This window comes from Sciurus carolinensis, chromosome 6 (assembly GCF_902686445.1).
Source record: "Sciurus carolinensis chromosome 6, mSciCar1.2, whole genome shotgun sequence".
NCBI lineage: Eukaryota > Metazoa > Chordata > Mammalia > Rodentia > Sciuridae > Sciurus > Sciurus carolinensis.
Genome location: NC_062218.1, coordinates 126,777,023 through 126,797,003, shown reverse-complemented (window position 1 = coordinate 126,797,003; position 19,981 = coordinate 126,777,023). Strand labels below are relative to the sequence as shown.

General features: G+C 45.6%; 1 protein-coding gene across 3 annotated transcripts in view; it reads right to left on the bottom strand.

Annotated features, from left to right (window-relative positions):
- Positions 1-1,032: 1,032 nt before the first annotated feature.
- Klhl3 (kelch like family member 3) overlaps positions 1,033-19,981 on the bottom strand; it is a 98,502-nt gene continuing 79,553 nt past the window's right edge. For 2 of the 3 annotated variants that reach the window (XM_047556642.1, XM_047556645.1), the window contains 7 exons: positions 15,978-16,095; positions 15,382-15,579; positions 13,957-14,058; positions 10,737-10,865; positions 7,308-7,448; positions 5,183-5,422; positions 1,033-1,360 (listed from right to left, as the gene is read on the bottom strand). In XM_047556642.1, the coding sequence (XP_047412598.1) occupies positions 1,332-1,360; positions 5,183-5,422; positions 7,308-7,448; positions 10,737-10,865; positions 13,957-14,058; positions 15,382-15,579; positions 15,978-16,095 (957 nt within the window). In that variant the 3' untranslated portion in view covers positions 1,033-1,331. The remainder of the gene's footprint in view (positions 1,361-5,182; positions 5,423-7,307; positions 7,449-10,736; positions 10,866-13,956; positions 14,059-15,381; positions 15,580-15,977; positions 16,096-19,981) is intronic. The other variant, XM_047556644.1, reaches the window with a different exon arrangement.

The following is a 19,981-nucleotide window of genomic DNA, read 5'->3' as shown; positions in this document are numbered from 1 at the left end:
TGCTTAAAGTTCATGACTTAGTAAAGCTCTCATCAAACTCCTCTTTTAAAATGCAAGTATCCTGGGATGAGACCTCAAATCCAGGGTCCATTGCCATCTCCTCCCTCACAAGGGAAACAAAGAGGGGAGGTGTCCTGGAGGTTGAGGTGCAGACCCTGAACTAGGAGGAAAGCACAAGAAAAGGAAGACAAGCATGAGACAGACCTGACCATTATCACAAAGTGCCAAGGGCTGGCACCAGTGGGTATACTCCTCTGAAGTCCTCCATGCCCATCCGAATCACATGAGACCCCAGCCAACACAGGGACAGACCTATCTCTGGGTTTGATGGAAGGGTGACCTGCTACTTATCCTCCAAACCAGAACACTTGTGAGTATAATGGGGTGCTGTGAATAATGTGTCCCAGATGATAAGTATACATGAGGCCTGTCCTGTCCTGGGAAACCCAGAAGTCAGACCCTTTCTGAGACCACTGTGGGCAGGGATTGAATCCTTACCACTTTGGTTTTTTGGTTTTTTCTTGTGTATTTTTTTACTCCAGTGTGATACCTGGGCTTCTCTGAAGAACTTGTTTTCCCTGCTGAAGAGATACACAATCTTCCACACCCAAAATCCTTGACATCAAAGATCAGAGGCCGTTCTTGTCTTCCTAGAGAGAAGCCCAAGGAAGAATGGCTGACGAGGGGCACAGATTCTGTCTGCTCCATGTCCTGGTACCCAGAGGACATGGCAGCTTCGAGGAGGCCCAGCTCTTCAACAGAGCTACAGTAGTCAAGTCACCTTTGCAGGTGTGGTCAGAGGACTGCCCCACTGACCAGTTACTCCTGGACATGCCCAGCCCATCCAAGTAGATCCCCAAAAGACAGTAGCTCTGGTAGTCTTGGGGTTTCCATGGGACAAATCCAGAAGAGAGGTTTCTGTGATTTGAGTTTTAACATGGTGAAGGGATCAGTAGTAAAGAGATCCAGTGGAAGATCACACATCACACATCCCCACGTGCCCGCATGTTTTAAACACACACACACACACACACACACACACACACACACTCTAGGTTCTCTGTTGTCTCTGTAGAAACAACAAGGAAAAAAAAAGCCCAAAGGTGCTGCTGAGTCGTCCAGAACTCCACGGCTCAGGGTGGAGGTCAAAGCACCTCAGGGGAGTAGGAGGTGGGTCACCAGCGTCCACACTGACAGAGACTGCACCATGGGAAAGGGTCGTGCTCGCGCCATCTCAGACCCTCCCAGTGAGTCAAATCCAGTCGTCATGGTCCCGCAGCTCCAAGTCACGGGCTCCCGCTCCTTCCTCCTCCTGGCAGTGGGAGTTTGGGTCACAAGGACTTATGGATCACAGCAACACCTACATGAAAGGGGAAGAAAGTTGTCACCTTAGTTTCTCCAATGTTATTTATTCACAGTCCCAGTGACAGAAGGGTTTGTGGACCTGGGCTCCCAGCAGTTGACTGTTTCTCACTTTAATAACCAAGTCCTGGCAAGACGTTTGAACCCACGGGCACAGTCCCTCAAACATCCCAGGTGGGTGGACTCACCCTACACCATCACAGAGGTCATCCAGTGCTGGGACAACCCCACCCCCGGCCCTCAGCCCTGGCACCTGGCACTCAGTTTATCCACATGCAGCACCCTCACTGAGAACGCAGAGGCCCTGTGCAGCTCTGAGTCTGAATCACCACAGAGAAGTGATGGGTGATTTGTGTCTGCTTTTAGAAGACACTGAAATGAACTGGAAAGAACAGAAGACTGACCTCATGGAAGCAAGAATTGAATGCAACACTGGCTCTGCCACCTGTCAACATGCACTGTGGCCTTAGACAAGTCCAGTCACCTCCTTAGGCCCAGTTCCCACCCTATTTAACGTTATCTTACCAAGAGAATCTTCCAGTGCTAAATTCTTTACTTTTTTTTTTTTTTTTTTTTTTTGTGGTGCTGGGGATTGAACCCAGGGCCTTGTGCTTGTGAGGTAAGCACTCTACCAACTGAGCTATCTCCCCAGTCCAATTCTTTACTTTTATAAATACTCCAGACAGGTATATTTTCATAAAATAAAATCCTCTTCAACACCTAACTTGGTAAAAGATTTATATTATTTAAAGAGAAACCAAAGTATGACTTTGCGAATCCATGTGTGACCTACAACCTCACTGTAGTACACTGACACGACATGAAGGACTATAGGCTGAGTCCTCTACCACAGATGCCAGCTAGTTCACAGCTTAGCTTCTCAGACTACTCTGCAGCTGGAAGTGTCAGGTGGTCCAGTCCTGGCCAATGACATTGTAAATGCATGTCTGCCAGTGCTGCAGCCTGAGCTTGTCCTTGTCCTTCCTGGGATGCTCATGTAAGGCCCAGCTATGAGAAAGCTGGCAGAACAGAATAGAGAGAGATACCTGGTTCTTCACTGACAGTCACCAGTCAATCATCGATTTCTTCCTACCTCAGACAAATATACTCCATTTCTTATATAAGCAACAACCTGTCAGTTTTTCTGGCACCCGATGCTGAACAAAATCCTAACTTAAAAGGTTTTTACAGGTAAAATGGTTATGGGAGCCTTATTTTAACATATTCTCACAACTATAAACTATTCCAGTTGAAGATGAGATTAAGAGAACACTGCTAAAAGAAAGCCCAGGATACCCCACAGGAGAGATTCTGTTAAGACATCATTTCCTGTTAACTCCTGGATAAAGGTGACAATATAAATGTGTGCAAGAAGGCAAACCTAAGTCTGCAAGAAGATGTGTTATATGACTTTGACAGAATCCCTTCACCCTGGACAGCTCTTTCATAAGGTTTGTTTATTTGTTTGCTTTTTGTTGTTGTTGTTTTGTACCAAGGATTGAACCCAGGAACACTTAACTACTGAGCCACTTCCCCAGCCCTATTTTATATTTTATTTAGAGACAGGGTTTCGCTGAGTGGCTTTACAGCCTTACTAGGTTGCTAAGGCTGGTTTTGAACTTGTGATCCTCCTGCCTCAACTTCTAGAGCTGTTGGGATTACGGGCATGCAACACTGCACCCAGCAGCTACCATTTTTAAAGCAGGCTCTTGTATTGCTCTTTCTATATAAGCATTCTTTTTTGATTATAAGAGTAATATATTCTCATTACAGAAAACTTGGGAGAACACAAAGAAAATATCTTTCATCCCTTCACACAAAAGAACTGCCACTATCTTTCTAGATTATTTCCTGGCTTCTAATAATAATCACATTTGTTTACTGAGAGGAGTCTGGTGCCAGGAAGGCACTGCACAAAACTTATCACATTTCACTCTCACAACAGCCCTTAGAGGCTCTGTCTAGTTTTATTCCCATTTTACAAGTGATACAACAGAGGTTCAGTCAGATTGAACACCTGGCTCAGACACCTAGGGTTAGTGGCAGAGCCAGGATTCAAATTCAGATTTGACTCCATTATCAGAAGCAGTAGCTGTTCAAGCCCACCATTGCCCCAAGGCAGAACCACAGGACTGAACACACATGGTACATACTGCCCAATCCCCTTTAGCCTAACACCTGTCACAAATATTTTCTCATGGTGTTAAACATACACTCCTACAAAAACAGTCCACAGATTATTTAACGATTTCCCTCATGTTAGACATTAAGTATTTCTTCATTGTTTGCTATAATAATACTCCAATAAATAACTTCATCTATGAATCTTTGCCTTTCTGAGATTTTCCCCAGATTTCAAGACTTACTCAGTCAATGGGTTTGAACACAAAATTACATGCTTATTTGTCTGCTTCCCACCGACATGTGGTGTGGGCAGAGTGAAAACAGGCACATGAAATATTCAGTACCTGTAGGAAATTCTAACCAGCCATTGTTAAGCCCTCCCCTCTCATTAAGGCACATGTGGAGCCAAGAGGGGATCCCAGATGTGCCTCAACATCTTGTCCTAGAGAACAGCCTGCTCTTCTCTCTACGGCTTCAGAAAGAAAGTGACAGTGCTGGTTTTCGTAATTAGCCATTGGAACAGAGTTGCTCTAGGACCTGAATGCTTCTAAAATCTTTCCTATTTAGCTAAGAAAAATATGACAAGGTGGGAAAAACCCTAAAGGAGGAAAAAGTGAAAGAAGTTCATTGCGATGGGAGCCTTGTGTTGAAAGGATGTGACACAAACCCCTCAAAGCCTACCCAATGCCATCAATGACTGGCCTTCCTAGTGCAGATGGGAATAAGACCGCCACTAGAGTCAAGATGTGGACTAAATGAGAAAATGTCTATGAATATTTAGGATGATTCCTGGCACACTGTGTGTGCTCCATAAGTAAGTATTTGGCCTAACCCAGGTTCTGGAGCTGGGTTACATTGTGGCTATATATTTGCTGGTCTCCCCATGGACCTCAGACCTCTAGAACATCAGCCCTGATGTCTTCCTGGCCTCTGTACCTCATCAAACCCCATACATGCTCCACAGGTAGTACACAGGTTCCACATTGGCCTACCATTATTCCCACTGATCTTCTGCCCCAATCCTGAGCCAGGGTAGCAGAAGGGGTGTGGCTTAGAAGTCAGACCCAAGTCTGAATTCTGACTTTGCTATATGTTAGCTATACGGCCTTTGCCAAGTTGAACTCTCAAAGCTCAGTTTTATTATCTGTAAAATGGAGGGACAGAGTCCCATTCAGCCTTAGGGTTGTTGAAAAAGAAGAGAGTGAATGTGTACACTAACACAAACTCCCATGGCACAGAGTGGGGCCTCAGCAAAGGGCAGCTCTTGGTGTCATTGTGACCCACTGTTAAGGATTAATGAAGCCTGTCTCCTCCAGAGACAGGTCCCTGAACCTGCAAATTCTCACCATCCTGTCAGGTAATAAAGCCATATAGGACATTTCACTTACAACTCATGTGTACGTCATCTTGTATTTCCCCTGTTCTGTGCAGGCAGATAGGGCTTATCTTTCCAACTCAACTTCCAGAGACCAAGAACTGTACTTTATGCCATTTAGGAGCCTGATACAAAATAAGCCAGGAATGGTAATGAAACTCTAAAATCTCTTGTGGCAGTGTAGATCATTTGGAAGTGGCTCCTTGGAACACTATATTAAGAATTCCAAGGCTACATTCAGAGTCACAGGGGATGTGCTAATTAATTATCAGCATCTTTCCTGGGCACAGAGAGAAGGAGTGGTGGCCATGTGACAATTACCTGCCACCCAGGAGGAGGCACTCAGACCCAAGTTAAGCAAGCTCAAGTCTCCTCCTCCCCTCCCCAGCCCAGGGTGGGTGGAGCTGGAAGGCAGACCTGCGTAGCTCCGCCCGGTACTCATGTTGGTTGGCAGCAGCGTCCACTTGTCGGTGACAGGATTGTAGTACTCCACCGATGCCAGGTTGCAGGATCCATCATCTCCTCCGACCACATACAGGAGCCCATTCACTGCGCAGACCCCTGGGAGTGGAGCAGAAGCCACCAGAGACATTAGGGTACCACAGATCTGGATCTGCAGCAGACACATGCTGGTGGTCCTAGAGGCCCTTCCCTCACGTATGGTGGGACAATGGAGATCAGCTTGGCAGGTCTGAGTTTGCTCAGTGGTGGCACATGCTGCCAACAGCCACTAGGTTCCGAGGATCCCCTGTCCTAACAATCATTTCCCTCGGATGTTCCCTCCATCCCCCTGATAGAGCATCGTGAGTTCTGCTCCTCTGTCAGTGAGTACTGAGCACCTGGCACACACACCTCCCAGTCCCCCTGGGATGGGGAAAAAAACAGTTGAGTGATTTTGTGCACTACTACTTCTCTGCTTATAAGCTTTCCCCTGTGTGGTGCTAATGGCAGTGTCCATAACCCCTTCACAAGACAGGGATCTAAACTCACATACTGTTCGTTGCCTGGGTCCAGGCTCCCCTCCCATCCTGATCTCAGAGTGAGCTGGTTATGGGGCAAGGTCTCAAGAAATGGGGACTGAAGAGTAAGAAAGTATAACTAAGAGGCCATATAGTCCAATAAACTGTGTATTTTTGCAAAATTAGATTAAAGCCTTGATGATACCCTAAAAAGTAGTATTGGTTTCAGTGTTGGTGAGGATACTCTCAAATATTAGTGAGAGACTAAAATGGACCACCTGGGTGGTCTAAAACACAGGTGCTCTCTCTGACTCAAAATTCCACTTTTGGTCTTTTATCATAAGAAATAATTTTAAATATGTACATTAATTTAACTACAAGAACCATTTACAATAACCAAAGCATTACTTAGACTCTAGAAAAGAAAAAAATGCTGCAAATTAATTCAGCAGGTCATAGGACGTTGATGAAAGATGGTGAAGTGAGTTTTTAAAAGCAGAGTTATAGTGTGACTCCATTTTTGTTATTAGTAGAAATATCTAGATGTGAATATTTGCATATACTCCTGTTTACATTTAAACTTGTTCTCAGACTTCAGATGGACTCACTGCCTTAAGGGTTCTATAATTCCCTGCTCATGTGGCTTAAGGTCAAAGGCCAAGTTAAATCATAGGAGACTCAGGCAATGAGTAAATTAGTAAACTTCCCCTCTGTTTATACTTCTAACAAGTCAGCCACAAATGGGTTTAGTGAACAGGTAAGGTGAGAATAAAGGGAATAATTCTGCCTGAAAGAAACTTGTTTGTCTTTCCATCCTGGGAGGGTGGGCTCAGCTGATACTTTCCCAAAGCACAAAGGCATAAGGGTGAATCAACACAGGACCTGACCCAAAGGACAAAACTCCAAATGGAAACAGTTTGATAGGACTCTCAGGCTCCAGGAGATACACATCTAAAGCCCCTATGGAAGGAACAGGGGAAGGGAAAGAAAGGATAGGAGAAACAGGAAGTACAGAGAAGGGAATAAAGGAAGTGGTTCCCCTGGAGAATCAGGCAAGGGCCGACCTCTGCCTGTAAGGAAGGCAACTGGATTTAGGTGAAAGTGAGAGCCCCCTAGACAGGGATCAGCAATGAAAAGATGGGGCCACACACTCTCTGGCCCATGTCCACACAGTGCTATGCTTAAGCCACTGGGCAGGGGCATTGGTGACAGAGGTCTTTTCTGGGTCTGTGCCAAACTACATGCAGTAAAATTATCACCTTCCATGGAGGTGGGGGAACCCTCCATGAAGGGCAAGTATTTTGGGTCTTGAGCTCTTCCTGCCTCTCACCTAGAACATGTCTGGCAGATGGATATTCCCTGTTCAGTGTCCAAGCTCAGTTTGAGGTCCTGAGAATCTCTCCCCTCTTCCTCTCATGGAAACTGTTGTGTGCAGAGAGAAGAGACTAGGACCCCCACAGCAGAGAAGGAGAGAGCAGTTACATTACCTGCATTGCGTCGACACATGTTCATGTCTGCCACCTGCTTCCAGGTGTTTGTTCCAGGATCATAAACTTCAACACTCTTCCTCACCAAGGGCCCATCATGTCCACCTGTGGCATACAGCTGTCCACTGAGCACTCCAACCCCTGAAAGGCAGAGTGGTGTCCTGACCTCAGGCTGGCTACAGGAACCAGACACAATGAGGCTTGGTGCCCAGCCCCAGATGGCCACCACTAGCAGGTGACTTGGTGGGTACTGTTTTATCTCCTTGGACTTCAGTATCCTCATCTGTAAAACAGATACAATGATACCCTCCCCACCTCCTCAAGAGATTGTCAACTTGGAAATGTTGAAATATACAGCAAATATGACTCCATTCATGTTTTAAAATCATAAATATATGCATATACCTATGTGGTAGGTAAAAAGACTGAAAGAAATCCACCAAAACATTAAAAGTAGTTATTTCGGGGGAGTAAAACTATATTTCTTTCTTTTTTGCCTACCTACAATGCCTCGCCTTCTAAAACTGTTGTATTACTCAGCCTTGTATTAGCTGGAAAAGAGTTAAAATTTGAAACTAGTCATGCAGCAGGTATGCTGAGATCATTACCAGAGAGACCGCCCTGATAGTCTCAGAGCGGAAGCTGTTTTTCTGCCCACTTCTCTCCTGGATGCCAGAGGGCATTAGACCATGCACGGAGCTGGCCAGGCTAAGGCATCATTTACAAGCTTTAGGGTAACCTTTTAAAATACTTTAATACAAGTCAAGGAGACAAAATCAATAAAAGAGGGTGTTAGCACCTAAAAACAGCAACTGGCCTGGTGACTGGGACACCTAGGTTCTAGACCTGCCTCTAATTTCTCCATTGGGTGATTTTTCCCTTTCTGGGTCTCAGTTTTCCCATTTGTGAAGAGAGGGGGATAAAATGGGTAGAAATGCCTGTGGACTACTCCCCTCCATGGACAGGATGCATCTCTACCAGCTGGAAGATTCCTGAGAAGATGGGCTGTAGGGCCTCACTCCCAGAGACACTGGTCAGGAGCCTGGAAAAGTTCCACGGGTGATTAGGATGTACAACCAGTTTTCAAATTCAAGAACTGGATTTGTAGAACATAAACATCATATGGACAAGGACTGTCTTACCCTTGCCTTGTTCCCTATGTCTGGGAGTACAAGTTCTGGCAGATATTTGAATGACAATGTAAAATCCCCTTCAACAACTATGCTAGCAAACTAGAGGTTCCTAGCAGTTGCCCTAAACTAACAGCAGATGGTGCTGTCGTACCAACAATGGCTAGCTAATGGATGCAGGCCTACCCAGTCAGTGGGTTCCTAGGCTCCACCTTCACGGTGGGTGAGCAGGAACAGTCACCCCTAAAACCCTGAGATGGACTCCTTTCACCTAACTATCCTCTAACTATCCACACCTTGCTGAGAAAGGAAGCAGCCTTCAAGGCACTTGTGGGCAGCCTGATCATGAACACTGATGCAGAGGTTACCTGTATCTAGAGCCCAGCCTGGGTACCTCCAAGGGCCCTAGGCAGCTGGAAGACAGGGCCTTTGGTGCCACCAAAAAACACCCCCAAGACAAGTATGTGGGTTCCCAACTAGAAGCGAGACTTCCCACACATTAGGAAACTGAAGCAGCCAGGGCTCTGACAGTAATCTGAGGAAAGAGTTCATTCCCTAAGTCAAGGTCACTGTGCCTCCCAGGGACACAGGCATTGGGATGACATCACCCTGGGTCCCCTACCTAGGTTTAAAAGGCAGTATCAGGGCTGAATGATAACCACCCAGCAGTAACCTTCTAAGCAGCTTGTAGACAAAGCAGTTGTGGCCTCCAAAGGTTACTTCATTCACGTGACTGAGCCTGAACTTTCAAGGCAGGTGAGAAATCCTAGTTTCACTAGATCTGCCTCAGCACTTTTTGCTGGGGAACTTTCTCAAAGCAGCCAAGCACCTCAGTGTGCACGGTCCCCTCTTCTGAGCTGTTCCTACATTTTTGAGCTTTGAGCACCTGCTCTCATGCCTCAAGGAACAGGAGGGAACTTCTAGAAAGTATAATCTATGGACACTAGAAGTCTAAATTACTACAGGAGTTTTATGGAAGGGAAGAATCATGGGATCTGTGATTTGAACTGGTCCTTAAGGAACACCTGCTCCAACCCACTCATCTCATTTCTGAGGAATTGAAGGCCGGAAATGGAGAAGGACTCATCTAAGGTCATAGAGCAAGTTAGAACAGACCCAGCACTGAAGCCCAAGTTTCCTAACTGCCAAGCATCTGCTCCACATTCAGGAAGGGCCGATCTGTCAGGATCAGCAGAGACGAGATCCTGAAAAATAGCACCCCAAACACAAATATATGAGGGTGCAGGGGAGAAATTGAGACAAAAAAAAAAAAAAAAAAAAAAAAAAACAGAGGGGAAACTTTCAGTTATGGTTTCCTTCCCACCAGACCCAGACTGGGAATCAGTAGCTACACACCAAAGGAACAGCATCCAGGGCCTTGCCTGTCCCTCAAACCTCTTCCTGGGGCCTCTAGGATGATAGGAAGACCAAGCAGGGAAGGAGGAACTACTGCCACAGCTCCAAAAAGAACCCAAAGAACCACAGAACTCCTAGTCCTCCACAAGAAGCACTTGTGCAAAACCATTTAGAGGTCATTCTCTTCCCATGTTGGGAGCAGGTAGATGTGGGGGAGAGTGGGGATGAGGGAGAGCAGGGATGAGGGAGAGTGTACATGAGGGAGAGTGTGGATGAGGGAGAGTGGGGGTGAGGGAGAGGGGATGAGGGTTTATCTCAGATGTGAATACTAGTATATTGTCTTCCAACCTCAAGACAGGGACTCCAGGCAGGCAAGCTGGGCTGTGTCAGCTAAAGTGTGGACACTTGTCCTACTCCCTCACAGGAATGAACTTCTAATGATTTATCTGTGAGTTAAAAGGCCTAACCTTGGAGAGAGAATTCCAGTTCTGGCAGTTAATTAATTTTATAACCTTAGGCAAATTATTTAACCCCTGGTAGACTTACTTTCAAAACCTGGTCAGTGGAATCAATATTATCAATATTGTAATATAACTCATACTGTACCTCCCGTTCAGGGCTGTGATGATGATTAAATAGACTGAGGCACAGGAAGGACCTGTTAGGACAGCGCCTGACCCTCAGTAAGCCTTCACTTTGAAGAGATGTAGACCCTCCGTACAAACAGGGTGATGATAAAGAACAGTATTTCTTCCACACTCTAGCAAAGGGATCCCTGCGGAAGGTGCACTTATAAGCACTGTGTCTGGCTGCAAAGGTGCTAATGGGATTATATACAGTAAAAAGAAAGAAGAAGAAAAGTAAACTGAAGTGTACGGATGTGTTGTTGGACTCAAGACCTGGCTGTGTGCCAAGCAGCCAGCCTGACCCTGAGGCTCCCTACCTGCACCACTGCGGCGGGTGCTCATGTCGGCCACATATATCCACTCATTGGTCGCTGGGTTGTACTGCTCCACGGTGCTCAGGCACTGACGGGAGGCCCCATCGTAACCCCCAACGGCATACAGCTTCCCTGGAACAGAAAAAGAGGATGAGGATGGTGACAGGGATGCTGGCAGGGCATTGAGGCCTGGCTGATGCTCCACCTTTAACCCACAGGGCACTCTTACTTCAGAGTGCTGGGCCCCCTTCCTCCAGAGGAGCTCTAGCTTATGCCCCCAGCAGGGGAAACAGTCTCCACATTTCTGCCTTCTACTTGCTCCTAAGCCCTGAGCTCTTTAGAAGCAATTCTGAACCTCATACTAAATAAGAACTCCAAAGACCCAGCGCGAAGCGACAACCTGGTACCACCAGACTCAACGTATACTTGCTGGTGAACTGTGTTAAAGCTTCTCTAGAACAGGGCTCCTGCACTGGATAGATGGGAGAGCTGGAGGGCTCTCGGCTATTACCAGGCAGGCTAACCATCTGGCTAACGGCTTGCAATAACAGATGGGATAAATGTGGAAAAATCTTTGATGAGAGCCCAGAGCTTAGCTACTATTTCTGTTCCTTCCTTAACTCCACACACAGGCAGAGCTTGTGAGTGGAGTGTTCTATGTATATTCTGGGCTAAGGTGGCTGGACTTTTATGCAGACTACACTGGGATTTCCAAGTCATGCATGACAGCCCTGAAGCCGTTACCCAAGAGCATCATTTCTTCCTGGGGCTGGGGACTAGGAGCAAGGTTGGACAAGGGAGCATAAAATTGGTATTTGAGCTGCTTGACAGTAGAGATTTGAACATTCTGGATTTAATATCTAGTCTTAGAATGCAATGGGACAACTCTTGCTGTGGGGAGGGGGAGGAGCTCTACCTCACCTGATCTTCGGGGATTGGGGGCACGAATTATAGAACAATGTCCGTGAACACCAACTATAGGCTAAATAAACACCACCAAGTGCAAATCCTCTTAACAGGATTATTTACTCAATACATTTTGGGGGTAATTATATGCTTTCCTAATACCAAGAGTACAAATAAAATGAGAAAATTTGAAATAAATATTTTAAGTTAAATTTTTCAGGCTCAAAACTATACCCTACCATCAGGGCTATTGATGTACGAAATGCAAAATTATCTTTCTATCGTCACTGAGCCTGGTTTTGTTTTTTACCCCGGGTCCTCTCAACTGACGCTTCTGGAAGAAATAGACATCTCCTGCCCGGTTCTGCCCTCACCAAAGTCAAAGTAAAAAAAAACAAAACACACAACACCAACAAAAACGACTGGGCCACCCACATGGTGTGGCTGGTTCAATGTGACCGTCTCCTTAACACACCTCCCACTCTGCTAGTGAGCTTCGGCCTACACTCTGATCCTCCCTGTCTTTTTCTCTGAGCAGGGATTCTTCCAAGCAGCCAAGAGAAGGTATCCTAATTTCCTCCATGTTTTTCCAGTGTCCTTCAGACTACATGGTATGGTGGAGATGATGAGAGGGAGGGGAGAAAATTGAACAAAGAGCAGAGCCGTGTCTATGAGCAGAGCCAACTCAAGTTCCCCACTCCAAACTCTCCCCAAAGCCATAACCTGAACCCATTGCTGCCCCCAGGTGACCCACAGAGCTTCAGATTCAGGAGGGGCAAGAAATATGAGTTCCCAATCTGTCCTCCATCTCCACAGGGTAGGCTACAAGACAGCGCTCCTTCCACATACAGAACACGCTCACAAAAGCCTTTGTCAAGGGGAGTATTCTATATTACTCCATTAAGGCACCTCCTCTAACCCCCACCAGCCATTCCATCCCTGCATCAGCTAAAAAAAATACCCACTCAAGGTTTCTCCTTGACTCTATTAGCAGGGATTTGCTATTTTTAAGCCCTGGTCTATTGTTTGATATTCCTGGCTGAGGAACGAGGGGGGAAATGGGAAGGTGGCTAGACAAAGCGCTTAGATTTGGCAGACAAATCAATTTCTGTTCCACCAAGAGGATGAAACTGCAAGAAACAATTTATCTTGGTAGAAGGGAAAAAAATTCTTGTACTCACTTAAGATGACTTGTTTAGTGTGTTAAAATAGCTTTAAATGAAAATTTAAATTACACAAACCAGTACAGAAAGAGAAAAGAATATTTCCATTATTGTCTAACTGCATACTCCACTTTGCCCAAAACAAGTGTGCATGGGCGTGTTCTTGCTGTGTGCACATGAGACAGAGACAGAACATATCTGTGTACATCTGAGTAAACAGATCTTCTAGCTAAATCCCCACACATCAGGACAGTAATGGGCCAGGGTCGTCCTATAAACTAGCATTTTTGGTTCAAATAATACTCTACACCTTGGCATGTTGAATTCACACATATTTATGAAACTCCTACCATCTGCACTTGTCAATGGCCTGAAGGAGCACAGCACAACACAGCTGGGAGGCGGGAGATGGGTTGAGGGCCAGCTGTGCAGTTCACTGCCACCATGATGTGAGGCTCATCCCTGAAACTTTTTGGGACTCAATTTCCCCAATTGGAAAGAATGGAGAAAATCTGAGTTTTGACTATCTTCTTCAGAAGGGTTTTGGGAACAAAAACGACTGTGCACTGTCTGACCAGGCCCCAGATCGGCCTCCTGCCTCACCCCACATACTTCTGACTGCCCTGAGGAGACAGTTGTCAGATTGGGAAGAGGGCTCATGGCTCTGCTTAATGTTCCATGTCTGCACAATACGAACTCAATAGGGGCTGGGGTTGTGACTCAGTGGTAGAGCGCTTGTCTAGAATGTACGAGGCACTGGGTTCTATCCTCAGCACTCCATTGACAACTAAAAAAATATTTTTAAAAATTAATTCAACAAAATTAACCCATGACAGTGTGCTCCTGGGTGACAGGTGGACTCTGGTTCCCACCTACAGCAGAGCTTTAGTCAAGTAGACAGAGACAGGCTGGCATTTCCTCTAGGTTCTTCCTGTTTCCCCCAACCCATTCAACTACCTCTCAGCCCTGGGCCAGGAGCTCCACCTCCCTCAGTCTCAACCTCTCTCATCTGTTAAATCAGGAAAAATGGTTCCTAACTTGAAGCAGTAATCTGGAGAATGGAACCAGGTTAGAACCATCAAGCAGGAGGCCAGACCCAACACAAGACCCAGGGGCCAGGGTAGGGTCAGCCCCACCCATTGCTGCCTCCTTACCCTCCACAACGCCCACACCCACACTGCTCCTCCGCGTGTTCATCGGGGCCACAAAGAACCACTCGTTGGTCTTGTAGCTGTAGGCTTCCACCGACGCTAGGCCTGGGAGACAAGAGACTCGTGAGATTTCTGTTGCACCAGGCCTTGACAGCTGTGTGAGAAACGGTGAGGACAGGGGAGAGTCCAAACCTGGGAGTAGCAGACCTGGGTCATGGCCTGGTGCCACCTCTGCCTCGCCACGTGGCCCTTGACAGCTCCCTAAAGCACATCTGCAGTGGCCACCTGAGAGGACTCTCAGACTTGACTCAGAAGATGGGTTGTGAGAGGACAGGGGTGTACTGGACTGCTCCGCCAAGGTAGATCATTAAACTCACAGAAAGGAATGCTTTGATTCCAAGATGAGACCTGAGGCTGCCTCAGTGAATGCCTGTTCCAACACCCTTTTCCCTGGTCTTCCTCTACCTCAGGAGCTAGAAAGTTAGAAACTTGCCTTCGAAGATTCCCTTGCAGCTAAGGGTGATTGAGTCAATGAGACCTAAGCAGAAATCTCATGGGGATTCTAAAACAGCCTTTACTTTTCTGAGATAGGCGCCACCCTTTCCTGCTTGTTACCTAGAACACAAATGTGCTGGCTGGAATTATAACAGCCATACTGTGATCAGGAGGAAAAGACACAGAGAATCTTAGGAACTTGGCCCCAATACCCTTGAGCAATTAGATCAAGACAGGGACTACTTTTCTTGCTTTCCCAAAAGTAAGTAAAACAAAATCCCTTATTTTAAAGCCACAGTATAGTCAGACTTTCTACTTAGAACCAAAAGCAAGTCCTACGTGAAGCAATGCACCACCATCCCTGTCTTTATCTTTAATCCCAGGTTACGCTCATAAATAGCCTCCAGAGGCTAAAGACAATGGAATTAGTGAAGCAACGAAAGCTGGGTGAGGAAGGATGGTGTCGAGGTTGGATCCTGATTGCCCCAAAGGCCTGTGTTGAAGGCTTGGTGCCTGGGTTGGTGCTACAGGGTACCTTCAGCAGAAGAGGCCTTGAAGGAGGTCTCTGGGTCAGGGGAGTGTGTCTTTGAAGTCAGTGTGGGTCCCGGCCTCTTCCTGTTCCCTTTTGCGCCTTGTGATGAGGTGGGCAAGTCTGCTTGGCCATGTGCTCCCTCTATGAGGTGCTGCCTCACCACAGGCCCAGAGCAAAGGGCTAACTGACCATGGACTGGACCTTCAAACCATAAGCCAAAATAAACCTCCTTATAACTACCTCAGGTATTTTATTATAATGAAGGAAAGCTGAGTAACATGGATGTACATTCCCGGGGCAGTGCTGCAAATGGACAGAGGTCAGGAACTGGGTGGACAAAATGAGCCTGCATGGAGGGTGTATCCAGGCTGGGAGGGGGAGGGAACAGGTCCTGGACCTACCAGTACTGCCATCGAAGCCTCCCACCGCATACAGCAGGTCATTGAGCACAGCTGCGCCCAGTGTGCTCCGGCGCTCCTGCATGCTGGCAATGGACGTCCACTGGTCCTTTACACCATCGTACACATCCACGGTCCGCACCCGCAGTGAGCCGTTAAACCCGCCCACGGCATACACATGGCCAGCCATGAACACCACACCTGAGGCACAGGAAACGCAGGCACAAAGGTAAGGTCAGGCGGGCTGCTTGTGTTGATGCATGATAACGGAGCAGGCAGGCAACAAATAACTCAGCACAGAAGATGATCTCCAACTACAGACACCTGAAGTCACCTTGGGGCTCACTAGATTTATTTTCCCATTTGCTTTTCTAATTTTGCTTGATTCAAGCAAATGCCTGAATTTGCTCACTCTCCCAACTCCATAAGAACTGACTGCAAAAGGGCAGCCCAAAAACTGAGCAAGTGGGGAAGGCAAGGGGCCTGAAATGCACAGATGTTTTGAAAAACTAAGGAGCACTGCATGACTTCCAGCACAGGGCAGAGACCAGTTAGGAAAACACAGCTGCTGGACTGGAGGGCTGGATGGTATCGCTCACCTGCTCTGCATCTCCTGGATGGAAGCTCTGCAATCTGATCCCACCGGTCCTCCTCAAAATCATAGCACTCCACGCTGCGGATTGCCTTGGGTGCTTGGCCGCCAACCACAATCATGACCTCCAGAAAGACAAGGGGACGTTAGCTGGATCTCCCCAACACCACATTAATGTGTGACCTATACCTGGGTCTTCTACATGCTTAGTGCCTGGGGTCTGTGGTGATCTGAGCTACCAGTTTATAGAGGTACAGAAGTGGAGATGCTGCCACTAGTCACCAAGAAAAAGCTAACAAGCATTTTCCTATAGAAACACAATCATAAGATCTACACTTCCAAAATGCCCTACTTGGAGCAATGGTGGGGGTACATTAAGCTTCTGCAATCTCAATATCCTCAAGGACTTGGATGGGGAGTTCAATTTTACAGCAAAACAAACTTGAATATATTTTAGAAGAGTGCAGAATTTGGAGTTATTAAGATAAAATTATTATTTAAAAGTATTTCTAAATGTCTAGACTGCACAGCATACTCATGGCAGTATAGAAAAAAAATTGTAAAATATTATATTTGTGGTGGTTATCACAAAACTTATTTAACTGATGATGCTCTGAAAAATGGCACTAACAGTGGCTAGTTCCACAGGTACAGTAGTCGCTATCACTGTCAGGCACAGCATTAAGTGTGCTGTCATTCACTTGTCACCACAACCGTGAGAGACAGACATTATCACCCATGTTGACAGATGAGAGCAGTAAAGCTCAGAGAACAAGGCCCAAGGTCACACACGTAGGGGTGGCAGAAGAGGGGCTGAAACTCCAGTCCCCCTGACACAGGTGTGATGCTGGCCCTATCCCCTCCTGTTCTGAAGACTAGGTCTGTAGTCCATGCAAACACAGGTCATTGCATCTGTTTGTCAAAACGTAGGTCACATTTCATTAGTGGGTCATGAAATCAATTCAGTAGATTACAACCAGCGTATTTTGGTAAACAACACAGAAAACATCATAGCAAGGGTGCTATTTCATAACATATTTGTCTGGTTACACACACATATGCATCCTCTGGATGGCATTTCCTACTGCAGGGCTTGGTCAAAAAAAAGAAAGCCATTACTCGGGCTGCATTCATTAGCAGAACTTGAGTGCGTACCTAAGTATGGCATCCCCATTGTTGAGACTCTTGTCACATGCCACCACTAAATAAGAATTAAAATACCCAAACTAACTGTAATTTACATATTTTAATAACTGTGCACATTCACACTGTTCCTATATGATACAGTGCACTCAGTGGCACCCCAATACATTTTCCTGAGCAGAGAGAAAAGGGCCAGCCAACACAAGCCACAGGATTTGCCTGTTTCCTGCAGCCTGTCTTATTCATTCAGTGGCTCCCAAACTTCAGTGTGCATCAGGATCACCTGGAAGACTGAGAAAACACAAACTATGGTCCCCCACCCGGAGTTTCTGATTCAACAGGTCTAGAGTAGGACCGAGAATCTGAACTTCTAACAAGTTTCCAGGTGAGGCTGTTGTTCTGTTCTAGGTCTCATGCTTTGAGAACCACTTTTTTTAACCCATGGCCTGTAGGAGTTTCATAATGATGCTAACGTTATACCATTAACAATTTTTGCCATTACTAATCATTGTAATGATTTTTACTTCCCCACAATGTATTCTGGGGGAGAGGACAGATCATCAAAACCTGCATGAGCATGCAGGAGCACAACCCTCAGCTGAATATTATCTACTGTAAGGGGAGGCAAAACCAGAGCAGACAACCATTGCCCAAGATCAACCACTTGTGCCCCAAGATGCCAGATTAGGCTAATGTACTGCCCACATGGGTGATTGCTGGTCATCAGAGTTAGCCCACAATGTCTATGACCAAATGTGGATCATAAAACATTCAAAGCTTAGAAGTCAGTTCTAACTTCTAAAGCATTCCATAGGAACTCAGGATGCGCAGGCCAGGCTTAAACCACTGCTGTTTTCAGAAATAAACATTTTGCATTTGGCTTTCCTGCATGCCTCAGCTCAGAGGGTCCACTGCTCTATGTCAAGAGCAGTCTTTTTCAGAGAAAAGCTGGATTCTTCCCATCTGTGATTCTTTGCTTAGACAGGTAGCCATAAGCAGGTTCAGGGTATATTAATGAACACGGCCTCTTAGCAAACTTCAGACGATGCCCAACTTACTCTTCCAGGGCAGAAAGACTAGCCCTGTGTTCATAAGCATACCTAGACCTTGCACTGTCCCAGTTTTGAACTGTAAACTAAAGTGAAGGCAAGATGTTGCAAGGATTTTCTTTGAAGTCTAATTTCTGGAGTTGAGAGGGAATAAAACCAGTTTTTAGTTTCCTCTCTACAAGGATATCAGGTACCCCTCACCCTTACACACAACATTCCCTCTACTTTAGATATTTTTCCCCTTTCTGTTTCTACGGCTTTAACACCTGCTTATCTTCCGAATCTCGGTTTACATGTCTCTTTCTTCTTTGTGTCTGACCTGCATGTCCCTCCACAGAGCGCTCAGCTACCCTGTGTGCTCTGCCTTGTGCTGTGACCATTTAGTGTCTTATCTGTCTTCCCTCCTACAGTGAGCCCTGCCAGGACAGAAAATCTGTCTGCATAGGTCAACAAAATAATCCAAATAATGTCCTTATATTGCCAGGTAAAATGGAGGACTCATATATTTCTTTGAAATGAAAAAAGAAAATCAATGAATAAAAAGTAAAAAGCAAGGAGTCAAATGAAAAAAAAAATAGTCAAATGAAAGAAATACAAAACCAGAATGTCACTCTCTTTGGTTAAGATGTGTTGGAATACCAGATTATAATTCTGGCAACATTTAGGAAAACAAACAATATAAAAAAGAAAAAGAATAAGAGATTTTCCCATTTTTTGATTCAACCACCAGAACAAAGCATTACTTGTTCCTTGCATAAGATATCAAGCTTCTTCTTTAAATTACAAAAAAAAGGTAATGCTTTCAGGGAACCCCACCATGTCTTGGAACTGTTCCTGCCAGGGGTGGCAAGGAAACATTCATACTGGAGAAAATCTACCATTTGTCAAAGAATTTTCAGTGTAACACAGAAACAATATCACAGAAATGGAAAGCTTCTTATATTAAAATAAAACCTGGGTATAAGGACAAAAATAAGTGTTTTCAAAAGAAACTTGCCTCTGAGTTCACAAAAACACTGATGAGAAATGACTTTTAACATTCAGATCTTATATGATGATCTGGAAAAGAGGAACTGTAAGGTTTTGGTGGAGTAGGATGGTCACTTTTGGGGGTGGCTCAAAGCAGCAAGGAGAAGCAAGTGTACATTTTGTTTCTTTGTAGGCATAAAAAATCCAATTTTTATGGCAGTTCTTGCAAGAAGCCATTGTACAAGGAGCACTGTAGCCCCCACTGTGGTGACTGTGCAGAGTAAAAGGAATACATTTCCTATCTTGACTACTATAGAGAAGTTGTTTCCATAGATACCTGATCTTAACAACCAATTAGGCAAATATGAGTATTCCCAAAGTCTACATGTATTACATCTCTGAAATTACAAACTTCTCGCTGCTTAAGACCACAGGCCGTTAGAGCAAGGAGAGGCTTAAACCATTCTCTCTGGGCAGCCTTCATTTTACATTGTGAGGAACACCCAGGCCCAGGTAGTTCAACAGGCATATCCCTCTTTCCCCAACCCTGCTAAAACGCAGCTTACTGAAGACTTAAGAGGTCTTCAATAAAGACGATAGAATCAAATCAGCTTATTTTAATGATCACTTTTTTTTTTTTTTTTTAAGTGACAGAGTCTCACTATGTCATCCAGGTGGCCCCAAACTCTGGGGCTCTAGTTATCCTTCTTCCTCAGTCTTCCTAGTAGCTGGAACTACAGGCTCCAGACACAACATCTGGCAATGATTACTATTTTTTAACATTTTACATAAGCATAATTAGCCATATAGGAATCATAATAAGCTAAAGAACTGGTTCTGGGCTAACAAT